The sequence below is a fragment of the Brienomyrus brachyistius genome, chromosome 11 (genome assembly GCF_023856365.1).
Source record: "Brienomyrus brachyistius isolate T26 chromosome 11, BBRACH_0.4, whole genome shotgun sequence".
Classification (NCBI taxonomy): Eukaryota; Metazoa; Chordata; class Actinopteri; order Osteoglossiformes; family Mormyridae; genus Brienomyrus; species Brienomyrus brachyistius.
Genome location: NC_064543.1, coordinates 3597160 through 3619842, shown reverse-complemented (window position 1 = coordinate 3619842; position 22683 = coordinate 3597160). Strand labels below are relative to the sequence as shown.

At 41.0% G+C, this 22683-nt stretch overlaps 2 protein-coding genes across 5 annotated transcripts; one reads left to right on the top strand and one right to left on the bottom strand.

The window, feature by feature from the left end:
• Positions 1-249: 249 nt before the first annotated feature.
• nadsyn1 (NAD synthetase 1) lies at positions 250-12679 on the bottom strand. Of its 4 annotated transcripts, XM_049030114.1 has the most exons (22): positions 12410-12679; positions 11312-11958; positions 10265-10325; positions 9440-9556; positions 9292-9345; positions 8980-9069; positions 8504-8567; positions 8296-8384; positions 7721-7838; positions 7450-7581; positions 7198-7269; positions 6877-7001; positions 6561-6609; positions 5962-6064; positions 4609-4777; positions 3789-3924; positions 3001-3107; positions 2466-2597; positions 2195-2264; positions 1747-1875; positions 1074-1250; positions 250-794 (listed from the first exon to the last, which is right to left on the bottom strand). In XM_049030114.1, coding segments are annotated over exons 4-22 (1854 nt in total). In that variant the 5' UTR covers positions 9442-9556; positions 10265-10325; positions 11312-11958; positions 12410-12679; the 3' UTR covers positions 250-758. The 4 variants fall into 4 exon arrangements, 3 of the variants coding, with proteins under 3 accessions (XP_048886071.1, XP_048886069.1, XP_048886070.1); XM_049030112.1 differs by lacking the exons at positions 11312-11958; positions 12410-12679 and adding an exon at positions 10563-10751; XM_049030113.1 differs by lacking the exons at positions 11312-11958; positions 12410-12679 and adding an exon at positions 10563-10750 and having other exon boundaries at positions 8504-8555.
• Positions 12680-13360: 681 nt separating this feature from the next.
• Positions 13361-22383, top strand: dhcr7 (7-dehydrocholesterol reductase). Its single transcript, XM_049031518.1, has 8 exons — positions 13361-13478; positions 15021-15130; positions 19202-19424; positions 19771-19861; positions 20498-20711; positions 20806-21010; positions 21180-21311; positions 21574-22383. The coding sequence occupies exons 1-8, from the start codon at positions 13467-13469 to the stop codon at positions 22036-22038; spliced, it is 1452 nt and encodes a 483-aa protein (XP_048887475.1). The 5' UTR covers positions 13361-13466; the 3' UTR covers positions 22039-22383.
• The last annotated feature ends 300 nt before the right edge of the window (positions 22384-22683 follow it).

The following is a 22683-nucleotide window of genomic DNA, read 5'->3' as shown; positions in this document are numbered from 1 at the left end:
GCGCATGTTTGCGGATACATTAATATGGCGAATGCTCCCACAGGAATCTCTTCATTTCGCAACCACGACTGCCATTCTGTACAATTATAGGAATTTCACATGACGTTACACAAGAGACAGATTTAGTCTCACTGCTCTATCCCCTGCTCTAGGTATTTCACAGAAGACGACCATGACGTTAACAATACACAGCGCATATACTGCTTTGGGTTGTATACATACATGAATAAAGACCAAAAACGAGACATATTTCAGCTATCGTATTTATTTTATTACTGTTCAAGTCAAGCCAACTTACGTCATTCGTACAAATTTGGTTTACTAATGTGTCCGACTTAAAATCAATTTGGCCTCATATGTGATGCAGAGTATTTGCATTCCAATTATTAATTTGCAGGTGTTCAGTATCAGTACCACTAACACAATAAACGATTCGTGGTGATACAGTAAATGGTCTGGGATTAGTGTGTCTTTACTGCCCATTGTTCTAACACAGGACACAATGGGGCAGGAAAGTGCACAGGATGTAAATATCAATACTCCAATCAGGGGGGTAACAGAGAAATGTATGATAATATACCTTTTCCTATTTGTACTTTATTCTCCAGCATTCCTTCTATCCACAATATTGATAAAGGACTAGATAAAAGGTGACAATGCAGGATGAACTCAATTTGTATGGGCAATACAGCACCAAAAAATATCATTTAAAAAAGTTCTCGGGAAGTTACAGATTACCGCTGTTTGTCAAGACCTTGTCATTGCTCCTTATTTGTAGCCTCTATCTGAGATACCTGTTGAAAAAGAATTTTTTTTTAGATTACATAACATTTTGTTGCGTTAAACCTAAAACCTGTTTAGAACCTGAAACTCTCAAAAACAAATATAGTATTACTGGGAGAGCAAGAACATTTTCTAAATGTTTCCATTATCTAGAACCAGGGATACTGTATGTCAAACGGTGCTCTGGATCTTTAAATTTTATTATGCTTATAAAAGCTTTTACAGCCGTGACATTTGACAAAATCCGTCACACTGTTTGAGCTGTTCCTGACCAGTTGTCGTATAGCTACCTTATCATCAATGCATCTAAATTGTCTAGGCCAAAGTGTATTGTAGAGGAAAGGTCTGAGGTCGAAGCGGTTGTCATCGGGACTGTAGTTCTCAGCGTGGTATCCTGGGGTCAGTGTTGTCATCTTGTGTCTATTAGCGGAGTACATCCTGAAGAAGTTCTTCACTTTTGTTGCAATCTGCAGCAAATCACATAGTCTAATTTGAGTTAGTCTCTCAAACAAATACAGGCGACAATAATTTACACAACCACTTAACTCTTCAGTGGGAGGAAACCGACATTTCACAGATTTACATAATTGTTGGATGGTCTGTGTATATTTATACACACACACACACACACACACATTTGTATAACTGCAGTTATATTGGTTCTACTGAGAAATCTATAGTTACTCCTTTGTTATCTAAACAGTCATATGTAGTTTAAAGGGAGACATTCAAAAACTAAACACCATCTGACAAATTGTGGAAATGAAGTGTCATTCTGTCAACTTATAATTCATGATTGGCTTCATTGCTAAATCCACCTCAGTGGTGTAAACAGAAGCAAAGCCAACCCGATATTAATAAAAAAGAAATAAAAACCATGAAAGCTAATAGTTAAAGATAGTCACGATTAAGTTGGACTATCACACAATGCTGTGCTGGGCTGGACGGCTTGAGCAGACCGACCTGTGACAGGGAGTAGTTTTCCTTCCACATGTCAATCAGCTTGCAGAACATGCTATATGGACCACACTTAGAAATCTTCCTCAGCCGGCCGATCACAGACAGCTCTGCATAGGTCATGCCCATATCAGACTGGAAAGGAGGGTGAATTTCACTACAGCTTAGATCACCGCACAACATAACACAGCATTTGCCCTAAAATCTACTCTCAAGCTAATGCGTTAACACAAATAGGAGCCTTTGGGGAAGGCAGTTAACACACATACCATCATTTATTTAATTTTATTATCAAATACATTTCAAGTGTATAATTTCTACGGCTCCATCATGAACACAATGTTAGAGCTGGAGTTCAGGTATGTGTATTTTGATGTACTATATCATCCAAGGTTATTTGATCCGTATCTGAAGGCATATGAAGACAATATCCCTCCAATGGGAGAGTCATTACTTCATCGGTCTGGGAGATGTGGCCATCACGCAATGGTTCTAGTTCTGCGGTGGGAGGGGCAGCCATGATGCTGTGAAGCCCAACACAGAAGTCAGTAACGCAAGTGCCTGACAAGCATAAAAAGTCCGCCCTAGAGGCGAGTATGTGGTGCACAAACACAAAGGGGATACAGCCTGAGACACACTTAGGTTGTGGGTATCGTACTTAAAGGAATGAGCGAGGTGCAGATTAAGATGTAGTGGTGTACTATGAGAAGAAAAACAATCCTCACCTGCATAGCGCTGTGATTTTGAAACTGTCAACACAATACTGCAAGAAGCGCTTGAGATCCGTTTTACTGATGCCACCGATAGGATTGATATCGGCACTGGAGCAGTCATACTTTGTGTAGTATCCTGTCAGGCTGGGGATCGCAATGGAGAAAAAAAAAAAGATTTAATTTAAATTAATATGTAAGGAACCACATTAATAACTAAATGGTGAAAATTCATATTAGGAGGCTAAATATTTGAATGAGACATTTTGATACAATATAAAATACGCAAAGAATGCAAATGTTACACTAAGCAAACAGAGAAAAAGGTGAGATTTTTCTCCATTGTTTTTTGCAGATCAAGAGTACCAGCAAATATTGGGCTTTACCAAAAAAAAAAAAAAAAAAAAAAACATTTCAAAAGTATCTAACTGAATACTTCAATTGTATGTTTATTACACTGACTATGTAAAAGTGTGTAAAGCAACAGTGTAACGCTTAGAACAGAAGCTCTAAGCTTTATTTATCTGTTCCCAATAGTGGCACTTCTCACCTCTCATCTACATTTGCTGAGCCTAGAACCAACAATCCACCCGGTTTTCCCTTGGCCCACAAACTCAGCTGAGCAAAGAGGTAGGCCAGAATCATCCTGGTGCGGGCCTGAGGAAGAGAACAACCTGCCGTTACTTAGAATGATCGCCATTAGTCCTAACAATTGGTATTAATCATAAGTATAGCAAAAAGAGAATAGAGACTAAAGGAAAGTAACATAACGTTAAAAGACTGCTAATGAGGCAAAACATTGCAGATGCTTCTCTAGTAGTCTTGGTGTTTCCCCAACCCGGTCCTTGGGGACTTCCAGACAGTCCACGTTTTTGCTCCTTTCCAGCTCCCTGCCAGACAGTCCACAACCTAGGGAGCAAAAGTCATGGACTGTCTGGGGGTGCCCGAAGACCAGGTTGGGAAACGCTGTCTTAGTGGACACTCGTCCCAACAGGGAAGACGCGCATCAGTGGATATCATCTTTTGGATTCTGAAATTAAGTAAAGTCATAATGCAATTATGTTCCATAAAACTTATAATGCAATTTGTTCCTAAAAGCCTCTTCTAGCTGGTCTTAATCTTTAATCCTTGTGTACATTACACATTCCCCAACACATCAGTGAATTGTCTGCCATACGGGGCATTTGAGGTCTCGGTTGGACACAACAGCACTTCATACATTCTTAAAGCCTACTTTTGATCCATGTATGTTTTTCCAGCTATTCCGTAACAGGGTACAGGGTGTTTGCAAAATAAGAGACTGCGGCAGGCTGTGACAGAAAGATGCGTGTGCATCACCTGTAGATTTTGTAGGGCCAAATTCTCCCTGATACTCCCCCCGTTTACTCGGAATTGTGGAAACTTCCCCGTCACTACAGTGAAGATGCCCAGAATGGCCTTCACTGCCAAGTCGATGTTCAAGTTGATGTGGGAGCTAAATCAGAAAATGAAGGGAAAGTGATTACCTGTCATTGTTGACACACCATAGCACAACAACAAAATGTGGCCTCCACATTTAACCCCTATGTCACATCCTGATATAGCTGGGGGGAGCGAAGTCAGCACCCAGGGAGCAGTGCTTGGGGGTGGTACCTTGCTCAGGGGACCTCAGTGATACTTTGCTGGTCGGGGATTCCAACCGGAAATCTTTCAATTACAATTCTGCATCCCTAACCGTCAGGCCAACACTGCCACATTCACTAAAAAAATATATTTATATGAACAATCATACTTTGAAAATGGAAAAACGAACAAGACCCCACATGCAGCCTCACTGTACCAATTTTATATAACATCGATAAAAAGCCAAAAAACTTGCAGAAGAGGTGAACATATAAACAGAACGCTAAAGAAAACTACTGCAATGTTTCTACACCAAGGGACAGATATACTGCAGAAATGATGCAAGGTTTTGAGTAAAGTCAGATATAATTGTAGCCCTGCATAAGTGACAGTTACAAATGATTGAACGCCAGTGTTGTGATTCAAAAGAAGGACGTTTTAAAAACCCATTTACTCCGGCATATAATCAGCAACTGACTATAATGAACAGCCTCTAAGTTTCCTCCTGTTTTTGGCCCAAAACGCTTAGTCACAGGTCAAACTGCGGGAGGCTCACCTGCCAGTCTGGGCCGCCAGCTCCTTGGCACGCTTGTAAGTGTCTTCACTGGAGTTCTCACTGGACATGTAGCAAGTAGTCAGCATGCGGCCACACAGCTCTCGGGGATCTTCAGGAGTGTAGGCGAGGTCACCCAGGACCTGTCGCACATCCTGCAGCACCTGGATGCCTGAATGAAGCATTTGTGAGAAAAATAATAAGATGTGTTTTTTGCAGCATTCAAGAATCTGCCACTTAGCGGGTGTGAGCGCAGTGACATCCGCCTGCTGTGACGTCATGCGCATATCCTTTGCAGTACGAGGAGTGCAAGAACATCAGATAAGGTGATGATCTGGAAGTATTTTACGCTTTTAACAACTAGTAGCAAAGCGATTTGCAATCTTTGTAAAAAAAAAATAAAATAAGTTCTGAGAGGTAGGAGTAGCGTTTACTGGAAAATCCCACTAAAAGTGCACAAAATTGTGTGAGACAATGCAAGTAATGTGGAAAAAAAGCAGTGGATGATTTGGGAGTCACCAAGCAACAATGGGTGTGCAAAACAGCCCAAGCTAGAGATACACTTTGTTGCGACAGCAGCCCCTTGTGTAAGTGACACTGTTGCCAGTGAGAGAAAAGCTGCAGGGCATTTTAAGCAATCGCCAGTTGTGTATACTCTCCTGGAATTGAACTGCAATTGCCTGAAAAATGCTTAAAAAAGATGGAAGTTTGGATGAAGTGGAACGGTGTGTTTTCTAAGTTTCTAGTAGCCTATTGAAATATTTTTGGCATACATTTTTCATCTCTTTGTTTTATGGAGCCAACATATAGCAGTGATTCCGTTATGGTGAAAGTCATCCTACAAAATAACCCTCTTCTCCTCCCGCTCACCATCCATTATTCTAGGTAAAGTGCAGGTTAATTTGTTTTATGTATTTTTACTTTATACTTTGTATTAATCATTTTATATGATTTTTTTTGGGTTGTGGAACGAATCACCCGATTTTCCATTATTTCTAATGGGAAAATTCGCTTTGATATACGAGTCCTTTGGATTACGAGCATGTTTCCTGAAGTAATTATGCTCGCAATCAGAAGTTTTACTGTATATATTTTATACTAAAATAAGTAAAAAGAGCTCTTGTATCAGCAAGCAGGTCATTTTACTTATAAGGAAGAGCATGATAGTCATCATTTAGAGATAATCCATCATTATTTATCACCATCAGCTATAAATTTTCTGTGCTTTTTATACATTTTATTGGAAACAGTTTTCATTCAAGAGAAAAAAGGAGTATTTTCCATCATGGCAGTCCATTAAAATTTCCAGTTACCATTTGCACTGTTTATCCATTAACAGCTTCTTCAGATACTCACTTCCATTACTCACAGCCTGGCAGATCTGATGACACATAGAGTAGACGATACAGGCAACAGAAGAACTGTCCACACCCCCGCTAAGGGGCAGCAGGAAACCAGCCTGTAACAGAGTCATTAAGCTCAAGCTAATCCAGAAAGCTATTAAAATGTTCCCATTCAAAATCAGGCCAGACTAAAACAGCATCATCTGACATATCATCTGACATTCAAAGGCACAAGATAAAACACAGGGGCGGTATGGTGGTGCAGTGGTTAGCACTGTTGCCTCACACCTCTGGGACCCGGGTTCGAGTCTCTGCCTGGGTCACATGTGTGTGGAGTTTGCATGTTCTTCCCATGTCGTCGTGAGGTTTCCTCCGGGTACTCCGGTGTCCCCCCCACAGTCCAAAAACATGCTGAGGCTAATTGGACTTGCTAAATTGCCTGTAGGTGTGCCTGTGTGAGTGAATGGTGTGTGAGTATGCCCTGCAATGGGCTGACCCCCGATCCGGGGTTGTTCCCTGCCTCGTGCCCATTGCTTCCGGGATAGGCTCCGGACCCCTCGCGACCCAGTAGGATAAGCGGTTTGGAAGATGGATGGAAGATAAAACACCTACCTGACCACTTCTTCTAAGGTAGTCCCACAACCAGCAAGCAGGACCAAGGCTAGACAAGTAAAACATTTATTCAGATTAATGCTTAAATAATTTGTCACCCTTACAAGTTAATAAATCGTCAAATTACCAGTGTGACAATCTTGATGACATTTGTAAAGGGAAACTTCATATTTTTTTTTCCCATAATCTCCACAAATGATTCTTGAGGGGTAACAAACTGAGATTGATCATTTTCTTCTAAAACACCATCCAAACAGACTCCTGCATTTCAATACAGTAACCGTGGGACTATACGTTTCAGCATACAGCACCTTACCTGATCTCCTCTTCAACAGAGTGAAACTGCCACTCAAGCGGCTCATAGGAAGGGAAGTAGGCATCTTGGAAGTCAGACAAGGAGAAGTCCACCTTAACTCTGTGACAGGGCTGATACTGAAATTCCTGCAAGAGAGATGTAAATCACCTTAATGACATAACACATTTTATTTTAGCCTGATACCTGGCTATACAGGTTATTTATGGGAAATAAATGACCTATTAAATGCTGAGAGAAATAACATTTTATGACTTTTTACATCAGACAAAATATTTATCCAAGTGTTAATGCATAAGAATGCAATACGCCCTGGGCAGTTACCACGTGTGGTTGGCACCGTTCCCCCCGGTAGCTGCGGACGTCTTCAAGGTCAAGAGTTGCTGTGATGACTTCCTATGAGACAGCGATCATCAGCTCACCTACTGCTCAGTTTCACTCATTCATTTAAACACTGCACATATAACATTCATGGTGACACCTGAACACCCTCATATATCTGAACCAAGCGTCAGAGGCTGAACCCCTTGACCAAATGCAAGTCGACATAAGCGTATACTTTTGAATACTACTTACCACATCCTCCAGAGAGAACTGCAAACCACGTGCAACGATGTCCCCGTTGACTGCAATCATGGCACAACCATCGTAATACAAACGGTCCCCATCGCAACCTCTTTGATTGGCGAACAGGTAGATACCACCACACTGCAGAGATTAGATGTCACATATTACAATGCAGCTCAACAAAAGCATTTGGTTGATATTTCATATCGTTAAATTTACATATATACTTCAGAGAGATCTTATAGGTGCTTATGCTTTGGTACAGATAGTAGTGACTCACCTTGCTGGTAGCTGATTTGATCAGGTTGACTCTCTGGTTGGCCTTGCGCAGTTCATGGTAACTAGCAGAGGAATTGGTGAATATCTCCACGCCGTCCAAACCCATGTCAACGTGAGGACTGATTTCAAAACAGAATTGTATTATCATCAGATATTTATTTTAGCTTAGCATTACATTTCATTTCTCTTCTGTCAAAAGTAATTTTTAACCGTAGATAATAAATATAAAACTTTTGGAAAAATAAATACAAAAACTGCCAGTTTCCATCTTCTTTCTGTTGTTGAAGCTGACAGTAGAATCTGTAATACTTTCCTTGTTTTACCTCTGGCAATGTTTCAACAATGGTATTCATGCACTATTCCTACACAAGCAAAAGGCTTTCCTTATATCATCTGTCTAGTTATTTCATGGAATTCCACATTGTGACTTTTCACAATTGCCACAGACCATGAACGGATCAGACAATTATTCTCAATGCAGGAAGTTCTTGGCCTAATTGTCTCTGAAGTCTAATGTCACAATGTACTTAACACAATAAAAGTGGGTGAAAAAAAATCTCATCACATAAACTTTACCTTCTAGGGTTCCACAACTCTGCACAAATCTCACTGCCAATGCATGTGTCTTTAGTAGACAGGACTCCATCACCAAATGGCACAGTTTCCTTTAAAGACAAAAATGAAATTCTCAGAAGTAAAGAGTAGAGGCAACTAAAAAGACAAAGGATTCTGGCACAGAAATTCTATAATTCTGATGTCACCGGTTGCAGTAGCATTTACTTACCTGTCCAGTCACGTCTTGTATCATTCTCGGCAGAAAATATTCCTCCACACACCTACAGAGTAAACTGGCATTAAAAGATTTTATCCATTTTTTTTTTGTTAAAGTATTTAGCCAGACACACATTTAGTGGTGGAGCACTAAACCCGCAGAACAGAGAAAGACTGTGACAATTCCATACAGAGAGAAGAGAGAGGGTTTGAATCCCCAACCTCGGATGTGTGCGACATGGCGCTACCCTGTTTGTACTGTTAAATCAGGGCTGAAAAATAAATACGCGTTTCAGCATCATCATCGCAATGTGCATGACAGACTCCATTGGTAGTTCTATTTGGCTTACTTTGGGTAATTTCATCTCTTTGTTTCATAGATATCGCAGTATTACGTGTGGATAGGTCATATATATCATGATGTGGAATAGTGAAACCATATCTTTAATTTATTTTGAATTTTTCCCCCAGGAATCAGGCTTTGCTCACCGGGATTTATTCCATGGTGAGAACCACCGAAATTCCCTGTTGTTTCCGTAATTGGCTAGTGACAATTTGGGACGAATCAGCAAAATTTTCCTGAAAGAAATGTTACAGTATAATTACTCAAACAGTAAAAAGAAAAAGAGAGTACTAACAATCAATGCATTACAGATATAGCCATAGTTAATATTAGCAATTTCTAGTGACACATTCAGTAGACAGTGGCTGAACGTACATTTCAGATAATCAACGTGGTGATTTCTTATTAATACACCATTTTAAGAAGGTTATTGTGATATTAATGACTCAGAAGCTTACTTGTTCAGGAAAATGACCCGGCAGTTGTAGCGAACATTGCGATGCATGACAGGCCTGAATTAAGAGAACGACACAAAGCTTAGTCAAGATATCTGCCGTCACAAGTTTGTGGAAATTAAAAGATAAAAAATTTCACAAGATCACTTACATTCCCACGTCACAGATGATGTTCTGAGTGACAGGTGACTCCAGTAACTCCTTTAACACCTGGAAGGAGTGCAGCAGTATGTCCGACTCATAAAAATGATCTGCACAGCCATAGCCACTGAGGAAGAAGATGTGAAATCAATCATGGTGACAGTCACACAAATGCAGATTATGCATTGTGTAATGAAAATCATTACAATCTATACATTCTCCAAAACAACTTGGGCTCATCTCGTATGTGCTGCTCTCCAGTTTTTGCAAAAAGGCATATTTAGAGCTTTTCAGTCACCTGGCAATCACATCTTATGGACAGAATATAAAAACTGCAAAAAAAAAAAAAATCTCTTAAATCCATTTTTAAAGAAAGCATGAGGAATAAATTCCTGTTGGATTACTTGGGATTTTTTAAACTGTGACCTTTTAAGCTGGTTATCAGTGTGACTGTACTGTGTTAAACAGAAACTACAACACAAACAGCTTTATTTATAGATACATGCACCTTCTAACCACCTATCCTGGGCATAGTCACAGAAAGGCACGGAGTCTTTGCACTGCAGGGGCTAAGCAGAGTACCTACAGGAAGCCCACACGACACGGAGAGAGCATGCAAACTCCACACATACAACGCCAGATGGGATTCAAACCCCCAACCTTGGAGATGTGAGGTCACATTGCTAGCCACAACAGTGTTGACGGCTATTTCACATGCATTTCGTAATAACATGCAGGAAGTGAACTAGTCATAAACTCCACCTGCGACAACAATCCATACACTATTTCTTCTTGCCATATCCACCCAAAATAATAGTATACTGCTAATACTTACCACACTTCCAGTTCGGGTCCCAATCTATACTTAGCTCCTTTGGACTTTGCTATCGCAATACCTGAAGAGAAAAGAAATCAACCAATCACTCAATCAATTAATTAATCAATCAAATAAAACAGGCAATGTCCAGGACAAAATTTACTTCTCGCACAGAAATTAGCTAAAACGGTAGCTCACTCTTCTTCCATTACGAACTTTTCCGCTGCTGCTGAGCTTAAATTATGAAAAATAATGTAAATGGAAATAACTTTAAATTCAATTTAACTAACTCCAACGTGAACAATTTATGACTTACTTTCCAATATCCGCTTGAAATTTCCGTCGAAATCTAAAGCCCACTGGTTCAGCGTGCATGTGGCTAATGTAACTTTACGTCCCATGACGCTAATTTAACAACAGAATTAACTGCTACGCGCGGAGTCTGCAACCTCAAGCAGGACGACTTGAGCGGCTGTGGCGTCGGTGCCCGATCCACCCCCGGAAGCATGCGCAGAATCACACCTCTTACGACACTGCCCGATCCCTTCCACGCATGCGTTCATTTTTACAAATGACCACGCAAGGTGGTTTCAAGTCGTCAATATGAAACATTAATAGGTCTTTTAACAGACTCATTTTCTTTTTCAAGCTTTATTTAATAAACAGTACAATATATTTATAGCAAACAACACACATGCTATGGGGTATAAAATGCAGTTCTAAAGAAACATTTAAAATAAACGTCTAACGTTTTCTATTTAGAGAGGGCCCAAGTGAAAATATATAATGTTCCATTTCTTTCTTAAAAGGAAGAAAACATGGTGTCCTATGGAGAAATTTGCACTTGTAGATATAAAATCATGACAATGATGAGATTTATCAGACATAGATGATATTAGAATTTTTGTTAATTTTCAATAAGCCGAAATAATACACATTTCCACTAAAATCATCCTCAATATTCAGAGATAAAATTGCATACATTTTGCAAAAAGTTTTTTTTTTTTTTTTTTTTAAACACAGCGACCTGACAGGTATTTTCGGCTATTTAAAATCGTTCTCGACCTTTAACTGCTGAAGCTTGCTTGTGGTGACATGCATCCAACGGCGGAAGATTCTTGATACCGTCGACTGATGAATCCCGAAGAGGTGCCCCAAGAATCCCTCCGACAGACTGAAGCGCAGTTTCATCAGTGTGAGAAGCAGCTCCTGAGTCGGCTTAAGGGACTGTTTCGCAGGTGCAGGAAGGACTGATGAGACATTACTGAACAATAACATGAAAGTCTGTAAATTGGGTAGCCCTGTGAAGAAATGTATTTTGCTGTCATCAAATTCCGACGTATCAAGAGTACAACACTTTATCTCATTTTCTAATTTGTAAACTGTATCTCTCAGTGACTGACATTCACTGTTTAAAGATTTAATCTGCTCGTGCAGTGAAGTAATGTCACTGTGCGTCTCCTCTGTCTGGACCCCAGTGCCTTGAACTTTAACAGCCTGTACCCCCATATCTGACGCAGGATCTTGATGCAGGCTTAGACCGCCTGCAGCTGTTTGCTCTCTACTTGTGTTGAGAGATCTTTTGCCAGAAACGTCTTGAGATCCTTGATATTTTTTCTGGTTGCTGACAGGCCTAGTTTGATTAGTGGGAGACGTGGGGCTGAATATACTTGGTACATAGTCAGGGTGTAGGGGATCATCGCTCTTTTTCCCTGAAACAAATACAATGTTTTAATTAACAACGTAATATTATTTACATCATTACACAAGAAATATACATGGCTTCATCATTACAATATCTGACTCGTGTACGTGGGGTATTTCACAAAGTAGGATTACAAATGTAGCCTATGAGTGTGACTCAGCCATCCATAAGGATACTAATAATACACCAAATTTCAACAAATTTTGTAGAAGCCTTCAAAGTGATCTGGCTATCTGTCTAACCTTGTTTTGTAGAGTTGCCCCTTATAAGGAAAACTGGGTTTGTCTTGGCTAATCACCCCGCCCACTTTGTTTGTAGAACACAAGGCTTACCGTGGATGTTTTTAAATAAATGCTGACAAAACCTCAAACGGAACCTAAATGAATGATGCTACATATATATATATGATGACTAGTCAATGCAATATACAACTTAAAGTACGATTTTACGCATAATACCTGACGCAAAATGAAAACCGCAAATCCACGTTTCGGAGCCTGGATTCCAGTTGCTTCTGCCAATTGCAGCGATCCATTTGCTTCTTCTTTCTTTATTTTTCGGCAGTCTATAAAAGGATAGCTCCGATTTCTTACTAAATCGATTAGTACAACCAGTCGCACAACAGCTCTTTCCCATTATAAATGTATTTTCACGACACCCTGACTCCAACACAGCCACACACTCTTCTTGCCACTCAGCGGATGCAAGTGCAGCGACTTCCGCCTGCTGTGACGTCATCTACAACATTATTCGTGTTCCCTCAAGTAAAGTGCACCGTGCTGCCATTTTAGTAATACTTTACTGGAGGGGCACAAATAATGTAGCAGTACACTGTTATTTAATGTATTAATTAAAGTGTTGGTTACGTACTGGTCCCATCATTAATAAACCATAACGGTTCATGTATTTCATGCAGTTGCTGTATGTGTTCATGATTTGTACAAGAGTTACCGAGTTACTTTTGCTCCCTCACGTAAGAGTGATACCGAAATTTTTAACGAATCAAACCTGCACGTTTCAGAGTTTTATAGATCTCGTCAAACGGCTCAGGCGTACACTAGGTCACCAATCTGTCCGATAACATTGAAAAGTCGTTATAAATAGGTGAAATCTAATATCCGAAGACATGTCTAAGTGCACCGCTAACAATTTCAATATTATATCAGTTTAAGTTAAAGATGTAATTATGTATATGTTCCTCAGTCTTTGTTTTGAAAGCACTGTAATGCCGCCTAGTTTGTACCTCGGCGGTACCCTTACAGTTTACTGTCGGTCAGAAAAAAAAATGAAAGAGCTGCTGCCAATAGTCTCTCCGTAAACCCTGCTTATGTCTGATGTTCGTGGTTTCAGGCTGTAGCTGTCCAATCCAAATGCGAAGTGAAGGATACGCGCCTGTGATTGGATAAACGGCACACGCTTATTAACATATTCATAAGAGCGCGGGGCGTGTGCTCTGTTTTCCATAAGACTAGGCAGTATAGGGTAATATATCTGTTTAGATGTACAGGGTCCTCAATGGAAAGGAAAGTAAGTATTAATCATTTTTTAAAAATATGTCTAGTATTCTCGTTACATCTGTCTGCTACCACAATAAATGTTATTGTCGATTTTTTTCGACATTCTTAACATTCAGAGCAGATCAATAAGCAATGTGAGGTGAATTCAGGTATTACGGCAGAAGTCTCATGTATTGGTTAATAAGTATTATTGTGTGCAAGATTTTTTATGATGGAATATATGAATAATGCAGTTAAACTTTTATTTCTCCTCAACTCCTCTCCTGAGTTCGGGTTGAATTCCTTACTTCACTGTTGCATGTTTGTGTTCCTAATGCGTTTGCATGTCAACGGAGTATAAATAAGAAAAACGTTGAATCGATGCCTGCACTTTATACACATGCATTTATCACATAAAAACGCACGCGCGATGGGTGGAGACCATCATTAATTTTTTCAAAAATATTTTTAGTCTGCATAGTAAACAAAACTTAACTTTGCAATTTTTATGATGGTTTATTTTCAAGATTATCTAGTATATGTGCATAAATCAATGTCGCCACTGCTTTTGCCCTTACTGTCTGACTCTTAGTGTGGCGCGTTTGTTAGCAATTTCACAAAAGTGAAGGAGGAAGAGGAAAGCGAACAAGAGCAGGTTACCAGAAGGCAATGGTCTCCCCCGTATGGAAATATTTCGGATTCCATTCAGCAGTAGCGAGTGATTTGTCGACACTTCCTTATCGCGGCAACTCGTTTCACAGACTTTATTGGTAGACGTTGTATTTGGCTATGGCTTAATTTTGGTGCGTTTTCAGTTCCTTTTTTCCTTTATAAATGTCGCAATATTTATAGAGAAATTTAAAATACGATGTGCTTTTTTTCCAAATATTGTGCAGGCCTAGAAACGGATGCAAGGAATCTTCCAGGCTTTGCCTTGGTTATTGGTTGGTTACTTTTAAAGGAAGCCTGTAAAACTGCGGGACAGAACCTTGCTTAGATTACCTTTCACCCCTTTACTTGACCATCTGCTGGCTTATAATTCATGTTAGTTGTGTAAGACAGCTGTACAAAGTTCAGTCTTCACAGTTATGCTCCACAGTTATATGACTGCTAAAACTGATGCTCTTGGTAATTAACTGATTTAGCTGATAATCGATAAAATGCAGGCTGCGTGTCATGATGGCTGTGAGGGTGTGGGCTTTGCATGTTCTGTCTGTTCTTCCTGTGTTGATTGTTTTGTGCAGAGTCTGATTCCTTTCTCCTGCAGTCCAAAAAGGACCCAATTTGGTGAAATACCCCTCAGATGTGCCCTGTAGTAGCTGGGATAGGGGTTCATTCCACCCTGTGTAGAAAATGGAGGAATGCTTGGCAAATGTCTAAATTTAAAACCACTGCAGCATTTGATTCTTAACATTCCATTATGGCCAATAATTTATAGTGACACGAGTAAGAATAGGTTGCGTCTGAAATATGAGAAGCAGTTAACTACACTTTCTCCTTGAACCATGCATTATCTGAAGATTGTGCCTGCTTTCTGGAGATTTCCCATAATGCTCTTTGCTCTTCTGTGTAGGGAATGATGACTGCAACTGGAACAGCAGCGTCTAACAGGAGGCAAACTAAAGTCGGCTCCAAAACAGAGGGAGCAGGAAAACAAAACCAGGGGCGATGGGGCAGGGCCTGGTGAGCTATACCGACTCATTATGTATTAATACCTGCTCTTTTTGTGAATCGCCTATTTTTTGTTTGTTGAGATATAGACATATAGGAGACACAGAGCCGTACGCATCACTGTATAGTGGGTGTTGCTTTGTCGTTTTACCTATCCACCTTTGATTAGAATGGCTGAGAAACCGCGATAATCACATACGACGCACCCTGCCCCTTATACTGCACTGTTCACAGAATGTTGTTTCTCGAGGTAACACTATACACCAGAAAATTCACTACATGAAGCTAAAATTTCATAGTGCAATTAATGAAACAGAATTTTGCATCCAACTAAAACCATTAACTAACTCAATAATCAAATACAAATGGGGGGGGGGGGTAACTTTAGCAGTAAAATACAGATCTAGTGGCCCTCATTTTATTTTCCTGGTCTTGTCCTCCATCGCAGCCTCGTTTTAATTATCCTTTATTAAGTGGCACAAACAGCAAGAAAATCTCCTATATTTGTAGCATAGTTCAGGTGTATTATATATTTTTACCTTCAACTGCTTATTTATTTATTGTCATTTATTGAGTAGGAAGGAAGGCTGGAACTGTAGACCTGTCGGTGGCACTGCTGCTTCATACCGTTAGGGTTTGGGTTTGAATCCTACGTTTCTGTGTGTGTTCCTCACCTACTACGTGGGTTTTTGTGTGTAATTTGGTGTCCACTCCCGGTTGCAAAGACATGCAGTTGAGCTTAAAGCTGTGAATGGCCCATAGTGTGTATGATTGCAAGCAGGTGTATGCCCTATGATGGACCGGCACCTCGGTTTTGCACCCTGTGCCTCCTGTACTCGTCCCCAGACCTTCCCAGCAGCCCTGCACTGGATAAATGGCCTGCAAATATATGGAAGGAGATGGATTATTTTTGAGCACTCATTTCACAGTGTAAAAGTACTAGGAGATTGCAGTACACTGACTGTGACGGTGGCAGTTTGCACATCAGAAAACATGGGAATTTCCTGAACAGCCTCTGTATTAGGAGCACCTAGCTGGGACCCACTTTTGCCTGCAGAATTGCTTGAAAAGTAATCAAGTTGGTGCATTGCGAGAAGCCTTTCTGTACAACACAGCCGTCTTGACCTGTTTTCTTTAACGAGTCTGGCCATTCTAATCTGGCCACAAAAATGCCTTTCAGTAGGTGTTTTTGTTTGTTCTCTGTAAACTCTAGACACTGTACTGCGCTAAAATCCCAGGAGGGTGATGCTCAACCACCACGTGTGAAAATCCCAAAGCTCATTCGCAGCCACATGACCCGTTGTTTGCAGGAGATGGTTGTTTACACAGCAGCACATGTTTAAGATGCTATTATAAATCAATTCCGGTGTAAACCAGTATTCCTTGATGATGGAAACATGTGTGCAAGATAGGGTCTATTAGGACATACCTTTAATGAGATACATTTTCAGTTAATGTTGCTTATCCTGGCTGGCTTGCACGCCTTTTCACGTCTCTCTGCGGGTTAAGTGTCCCTGCTTGTTCAAATCCAGTGGTTGGCAGAATCCTCATTAACCTCCAGCACTTCCCTGTACAGCTTTCTGCTACAAAAGCTCCCGTGTCTTTCGTTTGTTTGTTTCTGTGTATATTAGGTCAGTGGTTTTGCTTATTCATAAATCATGGATAGCAGGACATCCGAGGAGGGACTGCAGCTCACCTGCACCAACACATGAGGGAAGCTGCTGGATCTTTGTCCTTCCAGGTGTCCTGCCTTCCCAGGCTGAGCTGCTGTCAGGGCACCACTGTGGGAGGCGGTAGCAACTGAGATGAGGCAGAGTGCAGGGGACTAGTGGAGAAGTTTGTCTTGAAGTGCAGGGAGAACAACCTGCAGCTCAGCATTAGCAAGACAAAAGAGTTGGTGTTGGATTTCCAGGGTGTCAAGGAGCCCCCCGAGACCAGTCAGTATCCAGGGCAAGGCAGTGGGAGGTGGTGCAATGTTGCAACTACCAGAGGGTGCTCTTGAAAAGTGTGCATTTTATGTACTTGCTACTATATGCAGAACAATTTCCCTCAGGATCAATAAAGTATTATCTTATCTTTATTACCTGTTGTGACCTTGAGCAAGGCTCTCAGTCCCAAATGCTGAATGTCTAACCCCGTGCTCTGACCCCAAGCTTTGCTCTCACCTGTACTTCTTTTTTGTGCATCTCTCATAGGAGAGCATGTTGGTATAGGCAAACATTGAAGTTTCATTGTACTTTCTACCTGTGCAATGACAATAAAGGTTCTGTTTTATGTTTGATAAGTGTACCAGAAGATGTTAAACACTGAAAAGCTGAATGGGAGAGGATACACACACGAGTAAGGGAATGCAGCTTAGTAATTTGAGCAAAAATGTCAGAAGGTAAAGCAGCACTCTCAGTGACATCAGATTGTAGCTGTTGCATAACCAGGGAGTAGCGTGCCAAGGAGGAGGGAGGTGCAGAGGAGCCCTCTGTGAAAAGAATGAGATCTGCATTGTGCAGGGTGATATCTGGGCTGTGAATAGCTGTCAACAGCAAGGGTAATATTGGCAGGACAACAGGAGTAGATCATATTTGTGACCCGTGCTGGCAAAATGAGTCGGAATGCGCACAGGCTAATTATGAGCTAGAGTCAAAATAATTTTCGTCGAAATTGAGATTTTCCCAAAAATTAGTCCATTAAGTCATCATCTATCGATCCCAATAATCAAAATACCAAATAAATACCTTGAACCATCATAATTTTAATGTTTTGTATGGGCGTTGTCTTCAGAGATTAGTCCTTTATCTTAAATTGTCTTAGAACATTCGTGTTTTTCTCCACTCACTCGCAGCATGACTGGGAATCCCCCCACCGATTGTTTGGTATTACCGTGAAGCGAGGCTCGCCTACTTTCTAAAAGTTTGCATAGAATTTCGAATGACATCACTCTGAACCAATAGAACTCGATTTTATAAAGCCCTGTTGATGTAAACAACTTCTAACGGATGTAACTCGGTCATTTTTCGATTCCAACAAACCATACATAATTTTAAAGGTTTTAAAAAGAAGAATCTAAAAATAATAATAACTCCATTTTGAAAATTTCCTCATTCCGACTCATTTTGCCAGCACGGGTCACATTTAGTGAGACAACTAGAGGAGAAATGATGTGTATGAGGCTTGGTAAGCAGACCGTGCAGTCTGAGGGACGACAATAGTTAGAGGAGATTCAGCTGGTGCAGTCATGTGACACTAATGTAGGTGAGAGGTTGGTGCCTGTAACCGGGATTTGGACTTAAAGAAAGACAGAAAAGCAGGAAAGGATTCTGGAGTCTGATAGTCCTCGGGACAGTAGACAGAACCTGGTTTAGATCAGTAAAAGAATGTTTCATATGACCACTTGGTAGATTCAGCAGTGTCGTTTTTTGGTGAAATGAAAAAGAGGTTTGGGCAGGACGTCTGTTATCAGCTGAACTGGTCATGCCACGAAAAGAAGGCAGTTGGAAAAAGGTTGTGCGCTTAGGGATTTTAAAAATAACAGAAATATGGCTAGGAGAAACTCCGGTTTCCCCCCACAGTCCAAAAACATGCTGAGGCTAATTGGAGTTGCTAAATTGCCCGTAGGTGTGCATGTGTGAGTGACTGGTGTGTGAATGTGCCCTACGATGGGCTGGCCCCCCATCCTGGGTTGTTCCCTGCCTCGTTCCCGTTGCTTCCGGGATAGGCTGCGGACCCCCCGCGACCCAGTAGGATAAGCGTATTTGGAAAATGGATGGATGGATGGATAGCTAGGAGAAATGCAGCCTAAATATATAACAATTGTTTGACAAAATTACAATTTTCACTTAAACTTCTTGTTCCCATGTGACTTAAGCAAGATATATGTAGAATCTGCCTGATCAGGGGAGTTGCTAAAGATTTTGGGCCCCATGAAAGCACAGCATAACACCCATCTTTCCTAGTTGTCTAATTATAAGGTATATACAAATAATCTCACCATTATTTTATCCACCCCTGGTATGTAACATCCAGAAATATTTCATAATGAATTTCAATTACCCTGTAGGTATATATGATTAAAAATGTGGTCTCTCTCAGGGAAGTGGACTGGTTCTCACTCATCAGCGTCATTCTGCTCCTCTCTCTGGCTCCCTTCATCGTCTTCTTCTTCATCATGGCCTGTGACCAATACCAGTGTTCTGTCACCCAGCCCCTGCTGGACCTCTACAGTGGAGAGGCTACGCTCCGGTCAATTTGGAAACTCACCCCCGCTTTCAGTTGGACTGCTGCCAAGATATATGCTGCTTGGGTCTCCTTTCAGGTACAGGCAGACTGAAGTGGGGCATACAGGGCTGGTTTCCCAAAGAAACGTGTTGTATAGCACTTTTCCATAATGTTCATACCATGGAAACCTGTCAGGACTTCATGATCGTACAGGTGGTCTTTACATTTGCTCTTCAAACAGCAAGAGAAATTAACAGCTGAACAGCTAAGAGACTGTGCAAACAACTGCTTTCCTGCTAAAATGAGATGCTTACACGCAGATGAAATCATGAAAAGTTTTATAATTCATCCCTTCTCAGCAATACTTAAATGAGCGAGCTTTTAATTGTATTTGATTTTCAGCTCCTTATATCAGGTTCAGAAATGCTGTGTATATTCTCTAGGTCGTCCTGTTCATGTGTGTTCCTGACATTATTCACAAGTTACTGCCTGTCTACGTTGGTGGCATTCAGGGTGGGGCGCGCACTCCAGCAGGTAGGTGGATGGTAAATGTTAAGACGTGATTAATGCTACCAGATTTTTATTGTACCAGTTAAAAGTTTAGACATGCCTACTAAGGAGTGTGATAGTGTCGCATCACATGACCCGGTCACCTGACCTAAACACAATAGAGATGGTTTTGGAGGAGTTTGACCAGAGAGTGAAGGAGAAGCGACCAATGAGAGCTCAGCATGTGCGGTACCGCCTTCAGGGCAGCTGGAAAAGCAGAGCAGGAGGCCACATCATGGAACTGGTGTAGAGGGGACAGTAGGGTCAGCCAGTCTCAAGAGCCCAATGGTGAAACAGTCTGCAGACCCAGGCATTTGAACCAGCAACCTTCTAAGTCCCAGCTCACAGACTTCCTTCTGTCTTTATCATTATTCTAGAATGTAGAGAACAGCAGAACAAATAAGCCTTACTATGGGTAGGTGTGTCCATACTTTTCACTGGTACAGTACGTATATATATTATATTAAAATAAGTTTATACTGTATATGTATGTGAATATGTACTATTTGGGAAGGATGCTTTATGAATTACGTTGAACACATACTATTACCCGGTACTGAATAAGCAGTTGGAGGATGGATGGATCACTGAGCTGAATTTATGTATATATTTACCTCACAGGTTACATAAACAAGTATGAAATCAATGGCCTGCAGTCATGGATCATTACCCACATCCTGTGGTTTGCTAATGTCTATCATTTCCATTGGTTTTCCCCTACCATCATTATTGACAACTGGATCCCCTTGCTTTGGTGTGCCAATATTCTGGGGTATACTGTTGCTACTCTGGCCTTTGTCAAGGCCTATCTCTTTCCAACCGATGCGGAAGATTGGTAAGTTTTCTTAGGAATTTGATTTCTCAATAAAGGAAAAAAAATAATGTAATGACGTGTAAGTTGAAATGTTGACCAGCTTGTAATTTTGCAGCAAATTCACAGGAAATTTCTTTTATGACTACATGATGGGAATTGAATTTAACCCCCGTATCGGAAAATGGTTTGACTTCAAGCTATTTTTCAATGGGCGACCTGGGATCGTGGCCTGGACGCTCATTAACTTATCTTACGCTGCCAAACAGCAGGAACTCTACGGCCAAGTCACAAACTCCATGGTATTAGTCAACGTGCTCCAGGTAAGCAGTTCCCTGTAAATACTGCTTTGTTACACATGCATTGTACATAAATTCTACCTGGAAAGCCCCCCCACCAATATTTTTCAAATATTGCAACAAAGTTTATTGTGGAGTTTCTTAATGTGAATTAGTTTGATTTCCTCTATTGTTTTGATGATAACTTTTGCAGGCAGTTTATGTCTTGGACTTTTTCTGGAATGAGGCCTGGTATTTAAAGACCATTGACATCTGTCACGACCACTTCGGCTGGTATCTGGGTTGGGGAGACTGTGTGTGGCTGCCCTTCTTGTATACCTTGCAGGTACATCTCCCCATATATGCTACGTTAGTTGAAATTGTGTCATTACACCATAATTTTCATGCAGCAGTATGCAGACAGCTAAGATCTACAAAAAGAAAAACAATTTATCTAAATATACTGTCATCAATCTGTTTTGTGTTTCTGCAGCAGTAATGCAAAATTTTGTGCGACTTGTCATTTGATAAAAAAAAATCAAAGAAAGCATAACTTCATTGATAGTGGTTAGCAGCTCTTTCCAACACACGATCACTCTCATCCCTAGGGCCTGTATTTGGTATACCACCCAGTGCAGTTGTCCACCATCCATGCCAGCGGGGTCCTCCTTCTGGGGCTGCTTGGCTACTACTTGTTCCGCACCGCCAACCACCAGAAGGATCTCTTTCGGCGTACTGAAGGCAAATGCACCATCTGGGGGCGCAAGCCGGCGTACATAGAGTGCGCCTACAGCTCAGCAGATGGTCAGAAGCACCACAGCAAGCTGCTGATCTCTGGCTTCTGGGGGGTGACACGCCACCTCAACTATACGGGCGACCTCCTGGGCTCGTTGGCTTACTGCCTGGCCTGTGGGGCCGGCTACCTACTGCCCTACTTTTACATCGTTTACATGACCATCCTTTTAGTGCACCGGTGTATTCGTGATGAACACCGTTGCCACAACAAGTATGGCAAGGACTGGATACGATACACCAATGCCGTGCCTTACAGACTACTGCCTGGAATCTTCTAAGTTGATTCAAGAGAAGAAATTTAAAATGTACGTCTCTCTCTAGGTTTCTGCGAAGGTCCGTTTGTATGAATGGGTGTGTGTGTCACGTTATCAATGTGTACTTCTATGTAATGTTGCAGAAGGATGATTTTTTTTAAAGAATTGAAATAAAGTGATTGGCTAAAATCTGAATATCTTTTTAGAAACAATGTTTGTTTTATTTTTTATGTTATGTTACTTGTACACAATTTTTAGCAATAAAAGCAATGGTTCTTTACATTTATACTAATGCCAGCTTTGGGAAATTCAGTGCAAGTCATTCAGTGGTTATAATATAAATACTTAATTAAATGTATATTTTACTCACGGCTTGCTCTATTCTATGCTACATAATCCTAAAATATCTACGAATGAGGTGACACAGTGTTGGAGATTTGAATTCTACTCTGTACATGTGGGGTTTGCATGATCGCCATGTGTCACGTGGAATTCCTCCATCCTCCACATGGTCCAGTTTCCCCTCACAGTCAAGAAACATCCAGTCCAGTTTGTACCCAGCCTGCGCCCAGTGATGGGCCGCCATCCCCTCCTGACAGGATGGAAAGTAAGGTGACAAATGAAACTAGCTTAGTCAGCCATCGCTTAGGGCCCTGATACATGTTGGGC